The sequence below is a fragment of the Acanthopagrus latus genome, chromosome 1 (assembly GCF_904848185.1).
Source record: "Acanthopagrus latus isolate v.2019 chromosome 1, fAcaLat1.1, whole genome shotgun sequence".
NCBI lineage: Eukaryota > Metazoa > Chordata > Actinopteri > Spariformes > Sparidae > Acanthopagrus > Acanthopagrus latus.
Window position 1 is genome coordinate 25,102,901 of NC_051039.1, and position 24,215 is coordinate 25,127,115.

Genomic DNA, 24,215 nt, shown 5'->3' on the forward strand with positions numbered 1-24,215 from the left:
TAGACTTTTTGGCTCCCTGCAGTCCTCCAGTCTGTTCCAGTCTGAGCCGTGGGGGGAAATCAATTAATGAGAAAGTTATCAAACTGAAATTATAACTCTTAGATGTCACCGTGAAACGCATGCCACCTCCAAACAACAGTAATCAACAGAAGTAATCTGAATTAATCAAATCTCTAAGTTGTCCAGTGCAAAAAAAAAACTGCAAATACTTTTATATTAATGATGATTACATAATTCCACTCATGGTGCTCTATGGGCACATACTGTGTATATAGTATGTACACTATATAATGTTGGCTGTGAGAGGGAGCCACAGACCTTGGCGGTGATAAGGTGCCATCTGCACCCACTGAGTGATGACAAATTGCAGCCAGCAGAGCTTAAAGTAGTCCCCGATCCCACAGCCATCAGTTAAACTGTACATGTGTGTTCATGTGCTTGTGTGTGTGAGTTACGTGCTGTTTGTTTTTATGTTCCGCCACATTTGCCGTGGGATTGATGCATTGTGTGAGCAGCGATTCCTCAACAAAGCCGTTCTGACTGAGAGTATGAGAAAACCAAACTCCCTCTCTCCTCTCTTGTGTCGTTCTCTCCTTCAGTCCACAGGTTCAGTGTCAATGTCGAGCCAGGTACCAAACTGGAGAGCGGCGCCGCCTCCCTCCACCTGTGCAACAACCTGCTCGTCCTCACCAGGGGCGTCCCTCCTGTCGTCATTGGACACTGGAAGTTGTCGGCGCTGCGTCGGTACGGTGCTGTGCCGAATGGCTTCGTGTTCGAGGGGGGGACTCGCTGCGGATACTGTGAGTAGCTGGTGGACTGGGAAAGTCTTTCCGTAGTGTGAATTTAAACACTGTGGCCTGCTCAACACAGGAACATGAACAGATGAAAAACAGCCATGGGCAAGAGCACCTCACACGCCTCACTCTGTTCTCATGTTGCTTTGTGGGTAACTGTCCAAATGTAGATAAATGTAAGGCCAGGGTTATCTTTACCAGAGCTGCAGTTGCCTTTTGTGGATTTGCAGAAAAAGTGAATTGGTCATCATCATATTTTAGGTTCTCATTTTCAGACAGCAAGAACTTAATTATTGGAAGCATTAAGACATGTTGCGTGTTGTCCCTAAAACCTTTTTTACATGTCTATAAACAGCAGGTGCCACATTCATCAATGAGAAATCAACTGATTTCTAAAAGATGCATTTGATCTTTTTGAATAATGCCAAGCACTGGGATTCAAGCTGTTGTTTCCCATATACTGTAAATATTACACCTGAATGCAACACGAGGTATCTTTGGGTTAGATGCTCGTGTCCCTCGACAACCCAAAGTGTCAGTATTTGATGATCTGAGGAGGGGAGTCAACAATCAGTTGTTCAAAGTTATTGAGATGTTGAGAAAGTGATTGTAAAGAGACGGAAAAAAAAGGTTTGTTTATTTGTTGTCCTGGAGCTTTTCGATCATATCACATGACCTTCAATCATGATACAGTACAAAAGAAGATAAGATTGTTTTCCCAAATTCAAATCAATATTTCAAATCAAATCAGCGACTGTGCTGGGATGTTGTGTGAAATGCAGGAAATCACTAACTGATGTACAAGTTGCAGGTTTAGCAAATGAGCCACAATATCCAGGAAAATGTATTCAACCATCAGACCCTGCTGCTCAGTGTGGCAGTAACTTTTTAAGTCTCACAAGCCAAGAACTTATCGGATCGGTTACTTTTTTAGTGATATAGGGTCACTGCAGCTCAGTTTGTCCACCGGCTCTCTTAGATAAAGAAATGTTCCCTCTCTTTTCTCTCTGATGCCTCCAGCCTGATAGAACTGACCTGCATTAAAACCTGTGATTTATTGCAGGTGTTTACAGAGTAACTTTATCCAGTTAAGAAAATTACGTTCTGTGTCTGAACCCAGTACACTGTACAACCGCCCACCGAATAATGTTTTGTGTGTGTGTGTGTGTGTGGTTGCCAGGTTTTAGGTATCCTCTGAATGCCCGGTTGACGTGGGCATGAATGCGAAGAATGAGAGGCAGCTTTATGTTTTTGAGCAGGGATGTGTGTCGATTTGCCGAAACTCGCTGTGCTCCTCACTTAATTACAACACCTCAAGGTTTATGTTTGCTAGTTCTCCTGTTTATCTCCTCGCTGTTAAGTTGTTTTTCGAGAAGTGTGAAGAGAAAGCTTCTTATATGACGTTTGTGTGAGTGTGTGTGTGTGTGTGTGTGTGTGTGTGTGTGTGTGTGTGTGTGTGTGTCTCTTCGAACAGTCTCATGGCTCCTACAGGAATAACCATGAGGTCTGCAGGCTCTGGTTTCACTGTTCTGATGGGCAGTGTCTATAAATACCAGCCTCCCCTGTAGTGGTCACTCAGCCAGTCACATAATGCCTGCTGGCTAGACCACCAATCACACTTTCCTCCCTCACCTCCATCTACATATTACCCAGCAGCCACCGGGGCGGGAGCGAGAGGCCCACTTGGCTAGAGGAACAGACAGTGAGAGTCAAATGTGACATTCCTTGCGTGAGTGCGAGGTAAAGCAGCGTGTTAGTTTACATTTTTACATGTTTATTTGTACTTGGTGAGGACACGAGACGCATGCCAGCGTCCAGTCATTTTAGGTTCTTTCATAATTCAGAGCGTCTCCACATAAATTATGCTTCGACTTGTTTCAAACCATTCGCACATTACCCAGAAATCAATGCAAACGCTTCGATTTCTCAGAACATCGATTGCCTGGAGACAGTCAGAGGAGTTTGGGAGTGTTTCTGTGCACTCGTCTTCAATCAAGTGCAGTGCAGCATGGCTAATTTACTGTATTTTTCATGTGGAAAGGTATTGCAAATACCACGATGGCAACAACGTGGCTACTTCTTCATGTTTATTCAAGGACTTAGTTCAAGAAAAAGAACATAAAAAGTTGTGCGCCAGCTAGAAGCTTCATTAAGCGCTTTCATTAAGCATAAGCAGAGCAAATGACACTGTTTATCATTACACTTTTAATCTTCTACAAAACATTATTAGCTGACCCTGCTGGTGATACACGGCTCTATTTTCTTGGTAGGTTTACTTTACTTTCCTCCTTATCTTTGAAAAAACTTTAAGCACTTAGCTGCCTCACACATCGCCAGCCTTGTGTGAAGCTGTCGGCAACAGAAACAAACACCAGCCGCACAACTTACAGAATGAAATCCACAGTGACGTGGATTTTACCGCAGTGCTGTTTTTGCAAATCTGTCTGTAATAGACCTTTTTTCAATGCAGATATTATGGTTGGTCCTAGCGCAGGAATAGCACTGGAATAACTGATACCATTGGTCTGCTCTAACAGAAAAGCAGCTTATATAAGAACAAGAAAATCTGATGTTTTTATTTCGGGAGAAGCTGTCTTGCGACTGATCTCGGCATATTTGTGAGAAATAAATGAGGACTAGGTCCAACAAGGCCCCTTGGTGTTCAAAACAAATGAAAAATAGGAATACAACTGCCAAAGAATGTGAGAAAATTACAGAAAATAGAGAAATTCTGCTGATGACTACCAAACAGATCCTAGTATTTCTCTCTGTAACCCTGGAACATGTCTCTTTTGTTTCAAAGGCTGAAGAGAGAAACATGATCCACAGTTGCTTGCACACTAAGAAAGCTTTAGCTACAAACTTACAGAGTGAAAATCACAGCGACATAGATTTTCCCACAGTACTGTTTTGGCTTCTGGTTGGGTCGTTCAATAATATCTGTTTTTCACAGAAGACATTTTGGCTCGTCACAGCATAAAAAGCACAGGTGTTGTTGATCACATTAAAAACTCATTCCATGTAGTTCATTCTCGCTCACTGTGGTTCACTTGTTAGAACTACACAGTGTAAGTCATCAGTGCTTCTCCTTCTCTTTGCCTTTCCTACAATGACACGTCACAAAGTCTTGCTGTGAGAACGGTCCAAAGTCTTTCCCCCCAGCAACTGGCCTTGGATTTATTGTTGAAAATCTACTTTATTTCCCTTTAACTGTCATTTTGTTCAGCTGAACAGCTGATTGTGGATCTGTTGGTGCTGACGAAGTAGCTGTTGGTTTGTTGAAGCTGTGCACTGTTCACTATTTTTTGTCACTGAAAATACTCTGCCAAATGGACATCGTGCACTATAGTCTACAGATACAAATGTACACAAATAGTCTATAGAGTGGATGGATGTGTTTTCAGTAAGTGCAAAACAATGCACAACAAAAATATGATTAAAATCTGGATAAAAGTATTTCTAACATCTTATTTAGTTGGAATAAAAGGTGAAAGGACTGAACAGTTCTGGTAACATTGATGCATTAGTTAATTCGTTCTCTTTCAAAACAATAGATTTATAAAATTTGTGTGATTTTTCACGTTTAAGAGTAAAAACAAATATTTCAAAAAGTGTTGCTTTGTGACTTGACAATACTTAATGTACAAAATGGCCGTCACGACCATAGATGTGCCATGGCACAGCGTAATTGTAAAAGTTGTAACAAATGGGTCTTCATTAGGCTGCACTTTTTGAAGACCGGTCTATGAACTGATGTCTTGACTCCTTCAGCCTCTCGGCTCCTTAATTTCCCTCGAGGCCTTTTTTTTGTTCGAGCAGATCAGCGCACGGGTCTCTCGCTCATCTAACACTGCTGTGTAAAAATATTTCACCCTTGACTGCCACAGCGCTCTCTGCTGCAGCTGCACTTTTTAAGTCAGCTGCGCCACGGACGATACGATTCCTGGCCGCGGAGCTGAACATGTGCAACCACAGTGACATGACAAGCATTTTTACTGCTGTGCACACAAACAAACACAGACACACACACACACACACACACACACACACGCGCGTATACACAGTGAGCCGACCAGTCCTATGGGATAGTGGGTAGTCGTGTGTGCAAAGCCTTTTATCAGCTGTAATCAGTGTAGCTGGGGTCTTCGTGGCTGTGTGTTGGACTGTTGGTCACATCCACACACTGTAGCCGTGTGAATCAGTGATATCAGCACTCCGGCTTCCATTCGCAGTGATAATGAGGCCACGGTGTCCTGTAATCGATGATGTTTGGAGCAGAGCCTGCGTCTTAGCAGGACAGGTGTTCATGCTGACCCTCTAGTGAACACACACACACGCACAGTAGCACAGACACATACACACACACACAACACTTACGCACAGACACAGTAATAAACAATCCTCTTCAGAGTTTGGATGGCCCGTCAAGCCTTTTGATCTAGGTAAAAGCAATTTTAAGCTCACATACTATGTCAGCAATCTTTCCGTGTGCCTCAGCGGGCATAAACACACACACACACACACACACACACACACACTTCATATCATAGTACAGTAGTGCATCAGTGCACGTGTGAGCGTTTTGTGGTGTTTATTACACGGTATAACGTATTACACAGCAGTTATCTGAAGGTTCCAAGGAATCAAAGGCAACTTGTGCTGCCCTGATGTCATGCGACATTAAGGTGTGAATGAGTCACAGAGGTTAAAATGTTGCTGAGTCTCCACCTGTCATTACAAGTGTTGAGGCCTCTTGGATAAAGCGTTGTAACTTCTTCAACACAATGTGGCTGTTGTCTGACTCGTTACTTCTACTGAACACTTGTCATTATAACAGACTGCCTGCTAACTTATGTCAACCAGCGTGGAGGATGGAAGGTGCCGGTGTGAATGAAGAAGATGAACGTCGGTCTCAAGCAGACATAAAGTCGGTCAATAATGTGAAAGAAAAGTGACTTCTGTCCAGTATTATGCATAACTGCTGCAACTGGAAAACAGGACTGAATCACTAAGCAAATATGAATGTAGGTGAACTACCAGCATGTTGATGCGTGGCTTACTGTCCCTTCCCTCTACTGACCGTGGAGATGATGGTGTCCTTCAGCGCCTGAGCTCTGACAGATCCTCGGCAGGAAATCTATTAAAGAGGAATTGTTGCTTTTAGCCGACAGTGGCAGCAGAAAGTCATGACGCAGTCGCAGTGAAACCGTCCTGAACCCTGGTTAAATCAAAACTCTGAAGAAGGCCTTTTGTGTCCGTTTGTCCAACATACATCGCCGGTGTTTTGAAGAATTTCACCATGAAATAGCTCTGAGATTAGCTTTTTGCCAGCAGCCTGCCTTGGGATTTTTATGTTCTGTTTTTTGAACTTCCGCCTTTGTTATCAAAGAGCACCTTCATCACAGTTTTGTTTGAACTTCTAGACTCTTTCCTTTCCCCCAAAATAAAAAACAGTTTTATTTTGTGACTCAGATTTAAGTACTATCTACTGCAACTCTCAGAGGACCATTAACTATTAACCTTTTAGAGGCAACGCCATGTGGTGCAGCCTAGAGGTCACTTTAACATATTTAATCTGCCATAGGGGCATCGGAGGGGGCAAGCTTTACTCAGTTAAGAGTTGGAATTAAACTTTGTGAAAATTAATTTACCTTTTGCAGTGTTTAAGATTAGATTAGGTTCAATTATTTTTCAGATTAAATGCAGCTCCCCTGCAGCCACAGAAGGCCTAAAGGAACATCAAAATGCACTAAATCATAATTTGCACATTTTTTATTTAACTTAATATGTCAAACACCATCACAATGATGAATTATACACAAAAATCTGAATAAAGTTGGTGCCTGGGAGCACAGACAGTAGGGTGCTGAGACTGGGTCAGTGGTCTGCTGGGTCCTCATGGGATGTTTGGCTGGTTGACTTCCTCTCTCAGCTGCTCCAGGAACACCACAAACACAGAGGGGTCCTGCCCTGTGACACAGAGAAACAAGTCAGAAATACATTTTGAGTTTGTATACATTTTATAAACAAGAAGGCTCATATAATAAATACAATGACATGTGGGGATCGCTCAGCCCACTGACAGAAAGGTGCCCACCACCAGCTGCTCCTGTGGTCCTCCATCCTTCTCATCTGGTCTGTATCTTCTCAGTCGTCATGGAAATCAGGGATGTCTCAGTCTCCCATATCGGGCAGGCCGGTGCAGCGTCTGTAAAGACAGAAAGTGAACAGTGTGAGTAGATAAACACTAACTGAATTATTGGTACATGAGAGCAATATTTGCAGGAGACATTTCATTAGGTATGAACTTACCTTTGTGTGGTGTATCCATCTGTATAATGTTTTTAATCATAGGGCGCTCATCATCAACACTTTCTGGAATAGGATGGAGCACCGTCACTACGCTTTTTCGCAGAAAAGTGCACTACAGGGTAAAACAAGAAAACATAGACAGGAAGAGGCAAACATCTTACAACTACCACATGGCGTGCATTGCACCACACGTGTCATTACGCGCAGTGATCCATGGCTGCATTGATTAATTTATTCGCAACCAGCAGCAGAGCTTCTCCAAAGTAACCACAGTAACCTCTGTGCAGACCGAATTAGTAGTTTAACTCTTTATTCTGACAGCTTGTGGGCTGCACATTGCGTGGCGTGGAGGACTGGGTGGGGTCTCGGACGCAGCGTGTTGCATGACAAACATCTGTTCTCCATCCTAATTTCAACTGGTACTAACATGCAAGGAGCATTTGGATCTTGTTAAAATATCAACATGTTAAGAACAGGGTGTGTGATGACGAACACAACAGATCAGGCTGAAGGTCCAGAAACAGTCAGACATGGTTCACTTTACCTCCCTCATGTCTCGTCTCAGGTCAACTCCTGCCGAGCTCCAAGTGTGAAAAAGAGGAATAAGAAAAGGTCAGCAGCCTTTATATAATGTCTGACCTGGGTGCTATTCTGTTGCCATGACCATCACTGATGCGCGTGATATATGATATTTTTTATAGTTGTATTTTTTTCAGTGATTTTGTTTTTCTTTCAACATATTAGAGTTGTTATGTGGTAAAAAGCATCAGATGTGTTTCTTTTCTCTCACATTCTGAGTTGGAATCACATTTTAAACCTTTATCACAGATAAGTTACTTCTACTAAGATTACACTGGAAATAAATTCTCCCAGTAGGGTGGCTTTGCTGCAGCAGCAAAGCCACCCTACTGGGAGAAATTTAGTTTGGTTAACTGAGGCTAGTTTTCTGCAGCAGGTTCCCTCTCATCACAGCTCATACATAAACCAACAGAAAAAAAATGTCCATCGACTGATTTAAACTGCTGCCCTAGAGTTCAGGTGGGGGTAATGCACTGTGCAGAATTACTCAGTTATCCAGGTAACTCCTGAAACAACATGCAACAATTGCTCTAAACATTTAAGAGGGGCTGTCACACAGCTGAGCTCAGCATATATTTGTTAGAAATATGTGAGAACCAGGTCTGACATGGTGTCCATAACAGCTAAAAAGATAGATGAATATGGCTGGCAAAGAATGTGAGAAGATTACAGAAAACAAAAAAAAATACAGCTTATTTCATCCCAACACATTCTAATATCTTTCTCTCTTACGTGTGAACATGTCTCCTTTGTTTCAAAGTAATGATGAGACTGCTGCATGAAGGCTGAAAAATGCTCCAAAGTTACTTGCACACAGAAAAAAGCTTCCAACAGGTTTTTGTTTTGTTTTGTTCACACCAGATGAGAATAAATGACTGACTCAACAACCACAGCAGGTGTTCAGCCTCATGATGATTATTGAAAATTTAGTTTGTGGTGCAGTTGCTCATACTGACCACACATTAGGCGATATTTAGTTATGCTTGTTTATAGTTAAGGCAGGCAAAATGTTAGAAAACTCCAACAGTGTGTTTTCACATTAATGAAAATCCATATTTAAGCATGATTGTGTGCAAACAGAGTCGGAAGTGATGTAGAATTTCATTTGGGCCACCGAGTGTTTGGTTATTTGTCAGCCTGGAGATCCATGTGGGACTCTTACTCTCTTGAACCGGGGGTTGTTGGTGTTGTAATTTAATCGAAGGTGGTTACAATGCTGGGTTAGCACCTCACTCTGTAATGCAGTCCAAACCACAGCCTAAGAAATGTCCACAGAGCACAGTTTAAACCTGGATTTGTGAACTTTTTTTGTTGTGAAGCTTAATTTCAGTTTTCACTTTGCAGGACATCTGATTCTGTTGTCTGAATGACTTCCACATGGTTTGTAGCATTTTGACCATTCTGACATTCTGTTCAAACCTGTAGATTTACAAAGGTGGCATTGATTCATTGACTCACTGTGATTCGGTTTCAGATCACTTCAGATTAATCATTCGGATTAATATAGCAGAGCATCCTTGGCTATTGTTATTTTTCATTTCTCACGTTGAGCATCATCAGCTCCGCTTACACTGAAATCATCCACGAGTGGAGTTTCTGACTTCATCTCCTCCTGCTGTGAGTTGATCTGCAGGCCAAGCATTTCCACTGACTCAGGAAAGTCTGATAACATACATAACGGCCAATGAAGCTAATAGTCTTCCATTACACTTAACACTCAGTGATGATTCAAGCGAGAAACTCTTTAATTATTCAGCTTGAAGAACTAAATGGCGCTCCGAAGCGTATTGCAATAGTATTGAACAGCAAACTTAGCAGTAAGTCAAATGTTAAATAAACTTTAGTGATTAAATTCCATGCAAGAATGCAAGCAGGATTTTCAGTACTTAAATGAAACAGCAGCAGCTTTTTTAAATCTGTTGCTTGAAATTACATTTTGAAGACACTTTGCTAACTGGCATTACTCTATAATGACTTCTGTGCTCCATGTTCTTATTTGTTTTAATTATTCATAGCAAACTCAGTTCCATGAGAACAAAGATGACTTGTTTTTGACCTGACCTCCGAGTAAGGGCTCACATTGTGGCTGCCTTTTCAATACCTCTGAGATGGGAGATTTGGATGTTGCATGATTTATTTATTTAATTTTTTTTGCTTGTTTTGTGTTTCCACAGACTCCCACATCTGTGTGGGCTTGATAGGACAGTGGGGGCTGAATTGAGAGATGTTTTATGCAACCTTTGGAAGAAAGAGCAGCCTTGCCTTTACAACAGCCTTTTGAGCCTCACTGAATATTGGATGGCCTTGCTCATTTTTTCTCTCTTACTCTACATTTCAAACACTTCTGCGTCATGTTATGTAATTTGATGATTCTGTAACTTTCCCCAATTCCATCATCTTTTTTTCCCTAACAATCCATCATATACTTTGGTCTCTTTCCCCTCCCATCTTCCAGGGGCTGGTGTTTTCTTCTTGTCCTGTTCAGAAGGAGAGCAGATCAGTTTCCTGTTTGACTGCATTGTCCGGGGCATCACCCCCAGCAGGACCCCTCATGGCCTAAGACCTTCACTTCCTGGTGAACACACATGCATGCATGAATATAAGCATTTTGAACAGTACATACAGAATATGCTCAAAACATAAAGGATAGATGGTAATATTAAATACTAATAAGTTTAGTAGTGATATCTCCAAAAGAGACCCACTGTTCTGAACTAAAACAATCAATCACGTAGGTATGTGACTCAGTGACTTCCATTGTAAAGGTTTACTGCCTGTTTAGTGAGCAAGTTTAGCGTTCGTGCCAGGCGCCACATGCTAACGGAAACACCACATGCTTAAAGCCCCGAGGGTCAGGCGGTGGATTAAGGGGTCGCACTGTTGCATGTGACTTGTGCACTATTGTAACGTTCTGCTAATTTTCACAAGCATTTCTGAGCCCACGCACAGGGAGACATACTGAGGATTTGACAACTCTGTCATACCTCTGAATAGACAGAGACACAGGGCTGACATGTCTCAGAATCTGATTTTGGTTCTAAACATAGAATGCATACATTATTTTCTAAAAAGAAACATTGCTGATGCTTTAGATTGATGGAGAATTGGTTAAAATGTGGAGAAAAGTCTACAGTAACTCCCTCTACTTTATGCTGTGCTGACTATTTTGACCCAGACCCAGTTTTCCCATCCATTTCCATCATGCTGAAAGTTTTCAACTTTCCTGCCAATAGGTCTCTGTAGAATAATTTATATCTTGGTCGTCAGGGAGTTCACTACATGAAATTGCTGGACTGCAGAAAGAAAAAGCTTTAGGTGGAAAAATAAACCCAATAACTTGTCCTCCTTAACACTTAGATGGCTCATCCTGTAAGCCATGCCTTAGGCACCTCTAACAACTTGCACTGCCGTGATGGAACATACCTAGATTTATTTAAGCCCTGTGGAGTTTTCTTGTAAACAGTCACACTCTGTGTTTCTCACTAAAACAATTGAGTGCCTCCCTGAGGTCTCACAAATGTGATGAAAGAGTTTTCTTCCCCCACAAATGTTTCCAAGGATGACTTTTTGAACATTTTGAGACCTAATTTGTTGACATCAAAGTTGACATGCTGGCACACGTCTTGGCTGGTGCACAACCGCCAACTGTAGATTAGTCGAGTAACGTGAAATCATGCGCAGGAATGTACATGTGCACGTGGGTGCATGAGACTTCAAAGAAATGTGCACACGCATAAAAGCATTGGTCCGTAGCATGACAGGATGTTCCTCTATGTACCATTTTGAGTGACTTTATTTTGCTTTACTGCTTTTTGTCCTTACATTCAGCTACATGTCAGAGGGAATTATCCATCACAGCTATCAGAACAAGTTACACTGCAGGTGAAAAATAAAGGAAAAATAGAAAATATACATGCATATATTATACACTGATACAGATGAACCTGCCAGATAGTATATGAAGTCGTTAAAATTAACCAATTGACCAACTTATATTACAATGCACATTAATAACCCAATATGATATTTGATGATTTTACACAGACATGGGCTATTCTGCTAATGATTACTTTTACTTTTCCTAGTTATTACTGTGGTTGCTAATGTATTTGTACTGTATTAGATCTGAATTGACATTTATACTGTATTTAAAATGTATTTTGCCTCAGTAAAAGATCAGATGAATATAACTTGAGAGTGGAAAACAGAAACCTTTCCCCCCTCCCCTAATGTTTCCAGGTATTATCGTCAGCACCGCTGTTGCAAAAACAACCAGATCTCTTTAATATTTTCTTCAGAGTAGCAACTACCATCAACACAGGTGCAAAGCATGAGTTGATTCAATTATTTAGTTGAGAATGGAGACATGAAAGCAGATAATAAATGGTGCCCGGCTGCCAGACTGGATCGGCAGTCAGCCTTCATTTTCCCGGTAGATTTCGTGCCTGGTGGCAGACAAAACAGCAGCGAAACTGAAAGAACTCATCTCAATATCTCTATCCATTACACTGTGCAGTAAACATTTACTACATGCATTTCTAAAGCGTATTTCCACTCTTAGAGTAGGTGGTTTGTACATATATTGCAAGGTACATGTTGCAACGTCAGCATTGCTGTGCAAGTTCACATAGGCCTGTAGGACTGGATTAGACTGACAGAAACATGGAGTCAGGTCACAGTCAATCACACTGATGGAAAAACATGGAGATAAAAAAAAGAGCGTTCGACTTGTAAATGTCCAGAGTTTAGCTTCTCCCTCCTTGCAACATTTATTCCAGTGTGAGGCAACCTGCGTCAGCGTGCTCTGAGCCCCTCTGTAACCCCGAGACATTCAGCGCTATAATTAACTTAGAGCAGCAACGTTAGCATATGTTAGCTGACACCTCACATAGCATAGTGAAGAAACTTGGCATCTGCACGTTCGCTGCTGCAGGGCCAGCCGCAGAGATCCAGGGGTTAGGTTGTTGACACCTATACACACAAACACTTTGAGTCCCCATGTGGCAAACACACACACGCAGACACACACACGTAGAGTATGTATATATAGCAGGCATTAAGTGCGTAATTGGCAGGGTTTTACACTAAATTGATAGTCCAACAGATAGTCCAGGCGCCTATAACCTCCTCAGGGAGATGTTTCATTTACAGTGTAACAGTTGGAGACACACTCACACACACGGGAGATATGTTAACGAGGAGGCTGATGCACCAGTAGCACTCTCACTACTTGCACCTTTCCATTTGTGTTGAGATACAAAACTTTTTAACTGTTTTGATTTACACCTTTTTAAACATAGGTCATCTGTGCATTACCATGAAATATTTCTATTTGGATTTTAATTTACGTCCAATCAGAACAGTCGTGGATTCATTCACTCCAGAGGCTATTTAGGCTACAGTCAAAAGGATGAGGTACAGCTAAAATGTGTTTTCAGCTGTTTTGTCTTTATTCTCTTTGTTCACACACTCTGAGCGTCATCTTGTGTTTGCATCCACTGAATGAACTGCAGATCTCAATGCTGACCCAGCGTTGGCAGAGGAGCGAATAAGCCAGGAGGCGTCAGATCTGGAGAAACGACTCAGCATGTTGTCTCAGTGCAGCTTAGCGAGCAGCACGGGTACGTTATTGTGTTCACTTCACCTCCAGCTGTATGTCCAATATGTAACTCATGAGCACTTTGTAATGTATCAGAGGAATAGTATGCATCATCTCAGCACCTTCCAGTGGCGATGTAGTCTGTCCCGACCGTCCGAGATTTGCGATACTTCTTGAATCTCTTACACACCTTGTCTGCTGGCTTATCCTTTGTCCAAACGAAGGCTGAATCACTGCTCTATATTTATAAGACCAGTCTGAGGGAAGTTTGTATTATAATAACATTTATGTTATTATAAAGAAATGTGAAGCTCAGTGGAGACAAAGTTCCAATGATTCATTTTTGCTGACATTCTGTAAAGCAAAAGGTGGAGGAATCATGAACCATGAGTGCTTGAACCTTTGCTCAAAGAGGCGAGTTAATTCTGATTAATCTGATTTCACTGGGGCGGAACATTTTGCAGCCAGAGCCCAATTAAAGACATGATTTATATAAATATGATCAAATGTGTTAGTGTTGGTTAATAAATCACTTGATCGGGATCTAACAACTTTCTCGCCCTCCTCAGCTTCCACTTACAGCTGCAGCACATCTGTTGCCGGGGACGACCAAAGCATCTCCAGCTCCTCCTCCAGCCAATCGGACACGAGCTACGGAAGCAGACTCCCATTCTGGGTGGAGCCGTTATCTAGGCAGCACCTCCCCAGCGAGACAGCGTCCAGCTCCTCCACGCTGAAGGCGTTGACCAGTTCAGATGACCGACTCTACGCCGCTGTGATGGGGAGCTCCGGGACCCGCCCATCCTCCGCCCAGCTCCATCCTCGTGGTCTCCATGACAGCGGGCGGCAGAGCTCGTTAGACAGCGGGATCGGGATAGCGACAGGCAGTCAGTCGTCTTATTCAGGGAGCTGCTCCTCCTACACGGGGAGTCTGGACACAGCCAGCCAGGGAGGGGTGGAGGAGTTCGGCTCGGTGGCGAGCCTACCTGCTTTTCCTTCTTCACCTCCCTCTGCTCCTCCCCCCACTCCTCCGCCTCCTCCTCCTTCTCCTTTTCAGTGCACCCCTACCCCAGACCACAGTTCTACTTCTGCCTCCTCCTGCCCTTGTGCCTCCAGGTCGAGCTCCAGTGCGTCCCGGAGGCACAGCGGCGAGTACCAAATCCCTAGCCTGCTCAGACTGCGGTACGACACCCCCAGAAGTGTGCTCCAGACCCTCTCCCTGAGGGAACCCACCACCCAGCAAGGCCAGCCTGAGCCAGGCAGGGGCAGTAAGAGCAGTTCTGATGGAGGGGGAAGTCAGGGACAAACGCTGAGCATCAGCCCTATAAGACTTGCTCAGCGTCAGGCCATGATGCAGCGCTCGCTCTCCTGGGGCAGTGAGAGGGCGCCCTCTGTGGACAGTGAGGGGAGGTCCACACCCAGAACCCCACTGGTGCCTGGAGAAACACAGGTACTGGCAGTCTCACACTCTTTCAATCCATCAATGAACCAACCAACCACAAGCACAGATTTCAGGGTGGGTGGCAGAGATAACCCTCCCTCAATATTTAGAACACACGAATGAAACCATCAGCCGCTTGCCTGAGAGTCTAACTTGATTATCTTAAGTTGTATTTTGAGTTGTCACCTACATTTTGTTTTCCTTGACATAAATAAAGATCACATTCTTCCATAAATTGATGCAGAAAAGGGACAAACTGTTAATTTAACCCTCAAAGAGCAAGAACATTTTTTGGGGTGCCTGACTCTCCTGTATAAATTCAGTTTTTTCTTGCCCATTCTAGCAGTCATTGTTCCAATTTTACATTAGTGTTGTCTGAGAAAGGATGGATTTAACTTTAAATAATTGCTGTAAGTTGTGCAGTCCAAACATAATGTATAACACCACTGAAAGTCTCAGAAGCTCTGCTTTTGACTTCCATAAGCATGTGGATAGGATCAGTACTTCAAAAGCTATTAAACATTTTAGAACAATAGCATGTAGTTTGTAAGAATCCACCACCTGTCAAATTCAAAACTAACAGAGGGGAGCATACTGCTAGAGTAACTGTTAACTGCTGCTAATTGTAGCTGTCCTTAGCTAGTTAGCTTAGCTAGCTGTGCAGACAGCAGTCAGTCCTGGTTAGTGTTGGTGTTTACACCACTAGCACAGGAGCAATTTTGGCTAGCTGGTTAGCACGCTGACTTCAGTTGATATCTTTGCAACACAATAGACGTCAAAACTGTTATTCACAGTCTGTTGCTAATCTTGGATTTTCAAATGTTTTCCAGTAAATTATTTTACTTATTAATTTTACATATTGCGCCTTTAAAAAAAAATCCCCAGAATGTAGGAAATGAAGTGTTCCACTCTTTCCAGGGAGAGGACCCTCTCTTCATATGTGTTCACCCCGTTATTGAAACAAAACCTACGCCCCCACAACCAACGAAACAAAAAAAATAGTGAGTGTCATTTAATAATGTTAGCACCTCTTTTAGTCTCTATGAAATAAAAAAAAAAAAAAAACCCTGTTCATGAATTGGATCACATCAGTCACACAGGCTGTATTAGTGGGACCAAAGAACATATGGTTTTCATAAAGATTTCCATAATACTAGAGTCTAATCAACCTAAAGAGATTTGGTTAATGGCATTATAATACAGTTCAAACTAGGAAAATAAAAACAGCCTTTCATCATTATGTAATTGGAGCTCAGTGCTATACACATATTCCCTGTTTTCTTTGGGAGTTTCTTTTCCAGGCTAACGTTTGCTTTTAGTACGCACTCTAAATGAAGTGTTTGCAAATCATCATGCTAATCACTCTCTCCAGCTCATGGGCTTGCTCCCACAGATGCTAATCTCTCCTTAATGTTCCTGCTGGCATTTATTGAGCCCACAGTGATATTTCTTTATTGTTGTGCTCATAAATGGGATCTTATATAACTACCCCGTGTGCTAATACGAGCTCCTTGGTATAATTGTGCTTGGATGGTGAGGGAAGAGGGGAGATGCAGAGGGAATACGTACAACTGATATCACTAAGGTTAACACGTCGGCACCTGCTGTCACAGATGTTTGGCTGAATTAGAGTGGAGGTGCCTCAGTGAGACACTGCTGGAGATTGATGTAAAGTATCGGTGTCTTGTTTTGCTCTCACCAGGCAACAAAGTTAAAGACTTATCTCTGCAGCAATAGATTTACCAAGACCTCCAACTCCTGGGGACCTGCAGCGCTCAGTTCTAGTAAACGAGATGTGTGTTGTCCTGGTTTTACTATAATCATGGGGAAAAACAGGCTCTACACATTTAGGATCAGAAGCATTACGTATTGAAGTCTAGCTTTAGGTCACCGGGCCTTAAGATAGCTTAAGATAATATCCAATAGAGCAAGTCTGTCTCATGTCATACAATTTTGTATAATGTTAAGTGATATAAAAAGTTAAAATCTCCAATTCCAGCGTCTTAATTGTGATTATTTTCTGCTTTCTTCGCTTTTAGGACAGTAAACTGAATATCTTTGTTTTGCGACATTCAGGGGCGTCATCATGGGCTTTGGCAAACACATTTTTCACCAATTTCTGATATTTTAGCAACTGAACAACAAATTAACTAATCAAGAAAATGAATGTAATGAAAACAACGGGAATAAAGTGCAGGATGCTTACCCAGGATTGTTACTGGAACATTATGATTAATGTTGCTCCAGAACCATCATTGCAGCTGAATAATTATATCTTTGTAATGACAAAGCGTAGTGACTTGGGGGGGAAAAAGATTTGAAAAATGAGTACACGGGCACACTTATCTTTTCTTAACACACTTAACATTTGTGGAAAAGATGCAAAATAAGTGAACTTGTAAATGGTATATATTGAAAACATACAGTAAACAATGGGAGTCCTGTATTTAAACAATTATTATGTATTTCAACAGCTTGCTCCAGAGATGCAATTTCTATTTAGTTGAAATGATGATCCAAAAACGTTTAACTGTATCCCACAATAGCACTGCTGGTGGAAATTGGATGAAGCTTTCATTTTTTTATTTTTAATTAAATGTTTTTTTGCATACTGTATGAGATGCTGATTCAAGTTAACGGTGGCCATAGGATGGAATGTTGTTCAGCAAACTGCCCACTAAGTGTCTCCAGTCTTGGTGAGGGTCCTCTTTGTAGTGCACTCTTCCTCTGTTCGACCTTTGTAAGTCCTGACTCTTGCCCTTGCAATTTTACGTAATTTTGCAGCATTTTTGTGACTGACAGACCATCGGTTCAAGTAGCAATTACCTGGCCTCTTCACACACACAGTCACACACAGACACACACACACTGCTACTTGCTATTCACCCTAATGACTCACTTGGGTGGCTGCCTTTGTAATTGTGATTTACAGCAGTCAGTGGTTTAAAGGCTCATGGAGAAGCTGAAAGTGCTGAGCAGTGCGTGCCTCGGGAGCGGAAAAGCAGCATAAATGTAATAATTTCTGTGTAAAATATACATGCTATAATTCGGTTCAAACTGGGGATCACTAGCATCATTAATCATTACCACCACACAAGAGCATCGAAAGAACTTCTCTATCCATTTGTTAGTCTCTTTCTTACACTGTACACCAGCTCATTTTCAACTGCAGGGTATCCTGCCATCACAGCACGCCTCCTCAGCTTCTTCCATATGGGCAGTTTAGTCTGCAGTCCAAGTGACTTTGCATGTCTTTGGTCTGAAACCCACAGGGTGTGAGAAGACTCAGACACTGAACGTGTGAATCAAAGCCAGGTTCCTCTCAGTGTGAGGCGGCAGTGCCACCCGCCGAGGCTCCAAACAACTAAAATAAAGAAACGTTAATTGTAAATAAATTAAGTGTGGGTTTCCATCAAAAACCTGTCTATGGACGCTTGTTTTCCCTTTGATACCTTTTGTCTGAAACCTCGAAAGCCCTCGGAAGAGACTTCTCCACATTGTCTAATTAATTTTCTGATGGGTTGTGAAAAGCGCCTACCGCCTCTTGGTGAGCAAATTATCATCGGAGCAGGAGAGGGAGCAGCATGTCTTGTGATTTCTGACAGCTTGTGTAGGAGTGTGTGTGTTCGTTATACATCGTGTGTATGGTGGCGCGAGAGAGAGAGATAGAGGGGGAAGCAAGAGGGGGCCGAGTAAGTTAATGAGTAGTGATGAAATGGGCGGAAAAGCCTCAGAGAGGACAATCCTGTTGTACGAAACACAAACGAGTTTTCTTTATTCATCATTCCTCGACTCAGATGTGTCAGCGGTTCAATGTGGCGCCGACCGCACGTCCTTCATGTCGGATAATGAGACGACGGCTGATTCTGCAACTTGTGTTATGTCTGCTGACACAAACTGTGAGACGGATAATATTCTCCAAGCTTGAGCCAGCTGCTAGTTATTTGCTGCTGTGGGCAGGAGAAAATGATAAATTGGGATCCCTTGTCAGAGACTTCTCACGTCTGAGCTGGCCACCCCTTTCTCTCTCGTCTGCCACCTCTGAAAGATGTCGGCTCCGTCCTCGCAGCTCTGTATCTCTTCACCTCATGCCCTCACACCTCCCCTCTTTGTTCTTTTTTTTTTTTTTCCTAATCAGTGTTGTTCAAAGCCTGTCTCCCCTCTCCATATCCCCTTTTTCGAGTACAATTAAGCCCGTCTCATCACTAAGCTCTCCTGTCTCCCCACCCCAGTGCGGTCATGGTTTGGACAACTACATTACACCAGAACAGTGGCGGTCAGCGAGGACCAGATGCCTGACTCAGGTAGGATTTTATCTGCCCATTTTAAGTCTGGGGACTTATGGAACCTTAAAAAATGTTCGAGTTTGTGTGGGCTCATAGCAAGACATTCAGAAGGAGAAACGACACACGCCCTCCCTCTGTCAAATGAAAAGTTGGGCCACTCTATTTTGGGTGTTTACAGAGGGAGATTTCAACCACTGCCCTTTGTAACTCTGCTCCAAGCTGGAAATTGGAAACGGCATTGATCCTTGAATTAAAAACCAATAAAACACACCGTTTGTCATTTCAATACAATCAGGGGCTCCTTACTAACAGTGTTATTGTTGCACTACATTTTAACTCATTAGATGAGCATGGTATCCTTGACTCAAGAGCATATTGGGGAAATACATTGAAATTTGAAGTGCCATTACCATACGATGACTGCAGTAAAATATCATTTCTTAGAGCTGATATAGTGAATAAGTAAGCTTTGTGTATTTTAGCCAGATCTATAAGAGCTTCGAGATTAAATCATTACCTTTACTCTTTGTTTTTTAGGATGCCAACTTACCATCGAGCCTGTCACCATCTGCAGATACACAAGGTGTGTTTGGGAATGCAATTAGTGTGCTTGGGTCATTCTCAGTGGTGGGAAATAACTAAGTACTGTTCATTTGCACACGTTTGATGTGTGAGTCAAACATTCCTGTTTTATGCCTCTTTATTCCAGAGGGACACATTATAATATATGATACATTTCATAGATTAATACGTACCATCACAGATTCTAGATTTTAAATGAAAAACTTACCCAGAATAGAGTATTTTGCATAGAAATATTTGTCTAATTTCTATCATTCAGTGATCTCATTACACTTCATAGAAGGCACAGCCACCTAGAAAGTTATATTTCACTGAGATAAATGTGACATCTTTACAGTTGTTCCAACAATATTGTGCTTAATGTGTTCCCAGATCCTCCTCTCTGTGTGACGGAGGAACGTGATGACACTGGGGATGTTGATGATGAATTGGCAGGCCTGAAGAGGTCAGTGCTCTCTCAGCGACCCTCTGCCCCTCCACCTCTGCCTGCTCCACTGAGCGTGTTCAGGCCAACATCAGCCTGTGGTGAGAAAATGACCCAATTACCGTATAATTGAGAAGTGAATGGTCATGTGTGATGTTTTCCAGATATAACCCATTTGTGTTGGTGTTTGTGTATTGACACATTATCCTGCTGGTCCAAGATCAAATCTGAACTCAGTTTAACAACTTGCTTTTTCTCCCTCAGGTATGTTTCAGTCTGTCAATCCGTCGGCATCCCTGGACACTAGGCTCCAAAGTGACAGCGCACCTAATTATGTTAACATCCCCATCAGCCACCTGCCAGCGAGACCTAACAAGGAGCTGCTCTACACAGAGCTGGACCTGCAGGAGCCCGGCTCAGCTCCAGCCTGCAGTTCATACAGTGCTGTCAGAGATAACACTCTGCTGCTCTGCAGACCCAGTAAGAACACTGAGCCCTAGATGGCCATTTTAAATCTCTATTTGTCTTCCCCCCCGTTGCTGCTTTCTTCTTTCCTATCTGGTTTGCAATAATAGTTTCAGCTTTTGCATCCCGTGTCTCTACCACCCTAATAAGGCCCAATGTCTTATTAGCATGCAGTAGTGTTGTCAGATTATTGGAATTTCTAACTCTGATACAGCACATTCAAAACCATACCGGTATACAATAGGAAGGGGAAAAATTTAAAAACATTTTTGGATTTTTATAAAAATATAACAGGGTTTGTGTGGTGTCTGTTACGAACAACAGCTTTAAATATAATTCTAGAGAAGGTGGGGATATGTGGGATAACTGTCCTCTATTCAGTTTTGTTATGTGTTTACTTTTTACTGGCAGGGTGGTTGATTTTTTAGCTATTTCATAGGTATGTCTACTGATTATTACAAATGTACAACCAAAGAAAGTGATAACACTGCTACCATTATGACACACTAGCATAACTACAAAACAGGTTTGGTGAGAGCATTGCTTATTTTCCCAGCTCTCTGTATTTATCAGTTATATTTGAAAATGTGTACAAGGATGTTTTCTGTGCCGTTAGTTATGAAGCAGGAACAAATCAGTGCACTGGGTAGAACCAATTTATTTATGTAAAACAGACATGAATTAGATTTTTTGTGCAGGTTAGAACTTAATTCATCATTCATCAGTTTAATCACACATTTCTGACTTGTGACATAAAGCAGGTTACAAACAATCTAAATGTATTAACATTCTCTGCTGTGAGTTGGCAAATTAAAGAGGACATCTTGAGATAATTGTATGCATATTTACAGTCAGAGGGAATGAATGGTTTAGTGGTGCAATTCAGCACCACCAATGAGGAAAATGTAATTTAAAAAAAATGTATGCTTTATTTTATACAGGGTCATTTGAGAGATCACTGCGTGTTTGTCCTGCATGTGAGTATTTTTAAATGAAAGAGCGCAAAGCAGAGATGTTTTCTCTTTTCTTCCCCTCTACCACCAATTTCCCGACCAGAAGAGGGCTCCATCAGATACGCCCACCTCGACATCACTGCCATGGAAACGGCTCAGAGAGTGGGGGCGGAGCATGTTCAGGGCAGGGAGGACAGACTGACTCAGCTCGAGAGCAGGCGGCGAGGGCCACCAATCTGACAATGCTACGCCCAACTCCGTGACACTTCAAAATAGTTTTCACTGCTGACTCTCTGGATCTCTCTGAATAAGCTAAAGCGCTCCATTGCAGTTGTTGGTCATACCAATCACTCCTGTACTTCAAACACACCCACAGTTGTCCCGGTGTACAGCAGTTTCCCAACAACAATCCATTCCACTAAGAAGAAAATAGGAAAAGTCTGGGAGAGTCTCTTATGCAGCTGCCATCTTGGTTTTGTTTTGTGTTCTGTTGTAATTTCTCACATAATTGTACTTAATTAGCGATTTCCTGTGTCTCTTCTTGATGACTTTTACCTGAGAAATGTTACTTTTTTGGCTGCATGGCACTTATGTCTGCTGAGGTCGGAGGAAAAGCTATCTGCCTCTTCAAAGATTCTCTCAGGAAGACTGTTGAGTATTCAGATAAACTGCCTTAATTATGCATGAATGGCACCAAACAATGTTTACCACTTATATTACAGAGACAAAGATTTGCTTTGCTTGGCAACAAGTTGTGTTTTATTAAGCTTTACTTCCTCAGACTCTCTGGGTGTGGTTCTATTTATTGTTACTTTTCTTACCAAGAGGTCACAGACTGCCATTATTTAAATTGAAATGATTTATTGCAGCATTCAAGCAGAATATTATCAAATAATGAGATCGAGCCCCCTCTCATCGCACTGACACCTTACAATCAACTGTTAAGAGTCCCAGCTTGCTTGGCTATCATTCCACATCAGAGCTTAAATGCATTCGATTGAAATAAGCAGCTTAGAGTTATAGCTCAGGTGCAAATTACATTAATCCAGGCCCATGTGGCCCGAGCAGGACATGACTGAGTAATCAGCTTGCCAGTAACATTATTCATCACGGTAATCAATGTCTCTGCTTCTGCTCTGTGAGAGGGCAGGAATTGATGAATGGTAAAGCACAGTATGTGTGTGTTCCAATTTCTCACCTCCCTCTTGATATCATCAAGACAAACTGTCCAATATTTGACACTAATTTATTTTTATGGTGGCGGCTCCCCACCAGTGTTTCTGAGGTGAAGACGACGAGAGAGAAACAACTTGAGAATGAGTTAGAAAAACTTTTAGCTGAGACTAGCTTGCTAATGTCACTACAGGGACTGCCGTCCTCTACCCAACTTGTAAATACTGACTGCTTTTATTTATGCTAAGACAGTATGAATGATATGAAACTATATTTTTAAAGTATTACTGTTTGTATGTTGTTGGCACCCGTATCTTACTGAATATTAAAGATTGCTGTTACATTTTCATGTTTCTGGGTTGCTTTTATCCTGAAGTCTTAATGTAATGCTGATTAGGCAATAGCAGTAACTTGACAATATTTCAGCCGATCAAATTATGATGTACTATAGTAGTAACAGCCAATCTGATGTAGCATTTATTACTTGCACTGCAAAAGACTGACGGGTTTGGACAAATTGTTTGGCTGCCACTGAGCCAATATTCTGACTGGATGAAGTATTCATGCAGTCAGTTGGCTGCTCCCCAAGACTGGAACCATCCCTCGGCAGCTTAACTACATCATCTGGTTTAGAGTGACTCAACTGCTGCTCCATCCCTCTCCAACCACCCACACAGTATTTGGCTTTGTAAGAGTACTGCCACATTCTCCGACTTTTCCTCTACACCTGCCTGCCATTAGTTCTACAAATAAATGTTGCGATAGAGTATCAGAATACTTGATGAACTATTCCACCTTCATGTCATCTGTACTGTGACTGATAATCCTATCAGTTATTCATCACAAAAAGTCCAGCTGATTTATAAGAAATCTCACATATGAATATGTACGAACAACCCTGTAATTCATTCATTCATTCATTCATTCAGCTGTTTTTAGACAAATCAACAACTAATAACACTAGAAAAGTAGAAAACATTGATTTTTTTTTTGTACAGTAGTTGAAGGAGAATAGAGGAATGTCGTGTGTGGTTGAGGAAGGAATTATTTGAGTTCATTCTTTCTTTCTTCTTTCGTGATGATCCAAGGCTATCAGAGCTCATTGTGGTCGAGTCCTTGACGAGAGATCTTGTTGGACAAGTCCTGCATGTGTTTCTTCATCTGGATTCAAATAATACAAGACAGTATTTCAGTTTCTGTGGTGGTAGAAACATGTCAAATTAAACATGCTCTACTGTGGCGCTGATAGAAATTCAGTCAATCTACTGTTATGTTCATGTTACAGAAAAGGAATCTGGATCTGATTTAATTTATATCATAATGTTATTGTTTGTTGTACTGTATATAATTGTCTGGAGATGCAGGCACCATGCAAGTTAAGACCTTAACAAATCATGATCTCCATCCAAAAATGAATAAAAATCAGACACACTAACTGGTGTATCAAATAACAGATTATCAGCTGCATTGTTGCCCGTGCTGAGCTGGTTTGTTCCAGGATATCTTCTTAGCTCTATAGCAATGTTTTATTTCTTGCCTTTTTGTTACATAAATACTTTTTACTGCAGAAGTCAGCGATTGGACAGTGTTGGACAATATAGAGGACA

General features: G+C 41.9%; 2 protein-coding genes and 2 long non-coding RNA genes across 5 annotated transcripts in view; 1 reads left to right on the plus strand and 3 right to left on the minus strand.

Moving 5' to 3' along the window:
* Positions 1-22,951, plus strand: part of LOC119026948 (protein Dok-7-like) — a 26,622-nt gene extending 3,671 nt beyond the window's left edge. Inside the window, exons 5-12 of the mRNA XM_037111689.1 lie at positions 600-800; positions 10,141-10,260; positions 13,199-13,306; positions 13,854-14,734; positions 18,958-19,029; positions 19,549-19,594; positions 19,966-20,118; positions 20,282-22,951. Coding sequence (XP_036967584.1) covers positions 600-800; positions 10,141-10,260; positions 13,199-13,306; positions 13,854-14,734; positions 18,958-19,029; positions 19,549-19,594; positions 19,966-20,118; positions 20,282-20,517 — 1,817 coding nt within the window. The 3' untranslated portion in view covers positions 20,518-22,951. The remainder of the gene's footprint in view (positions 1-599; positions 801-10,140; positions 10,261-13,198; positions 13,307-13,853; positions 14,735-18,957; positions 19,030-19,548; positions 19,595-19,965; positions 20,119-20,281) is intronic.
* LOC119027169 lies at positions 6,551-8,576 on the minus strand. Of its 2 annotated transcripts, none has more exons than XR_005077321.1 (4): positions 8,418-8,576; positions 7,107-7,218; positions 6,892-7,002; positions 6,551-6,764 (listed from the first exon to the last, which is right to left on the minus strand). It is a non-coding gene; the product is annotated as an uncharacterized LOC119027169 (long non-coding RNA). The 2 variants fall into 2 exon arrangements; XR_005077312.1 differs by having other exon boundaries at positions 6,878-7,002.
* Positions 9,808-10,642, minus strand: LOC119027276. Its single transcript, XR_005077342.1, has 2 exons — positions 10,417-10,642; positions 9,808-10,257 (listed from the first exon to the last, which is right to left on the minus strand). It is a non-coding gene; the product is annotated as an uncharacterized LOC119027276 (long non-coding RNA).
* Positions 22,666-24,215, minus strand: part of lrpap1 (low density lipoprotein receptor-related protein associated protein 1) — a 9,327-nt gene continuing 7,777 nt past the window's right edge. The window contains exon 8 of the mRNA XM_037112021.1: positions 22,666-23,769. Within this exon, the coding sequence (XP_036967916.1) occupies positions 23,701-23,769 (69 nt within the window). The 3' untranslated portion in view covers positions 22,666-23,700. The remainder of the gene's footprint in view (positions 23,770-24,215) is intronic.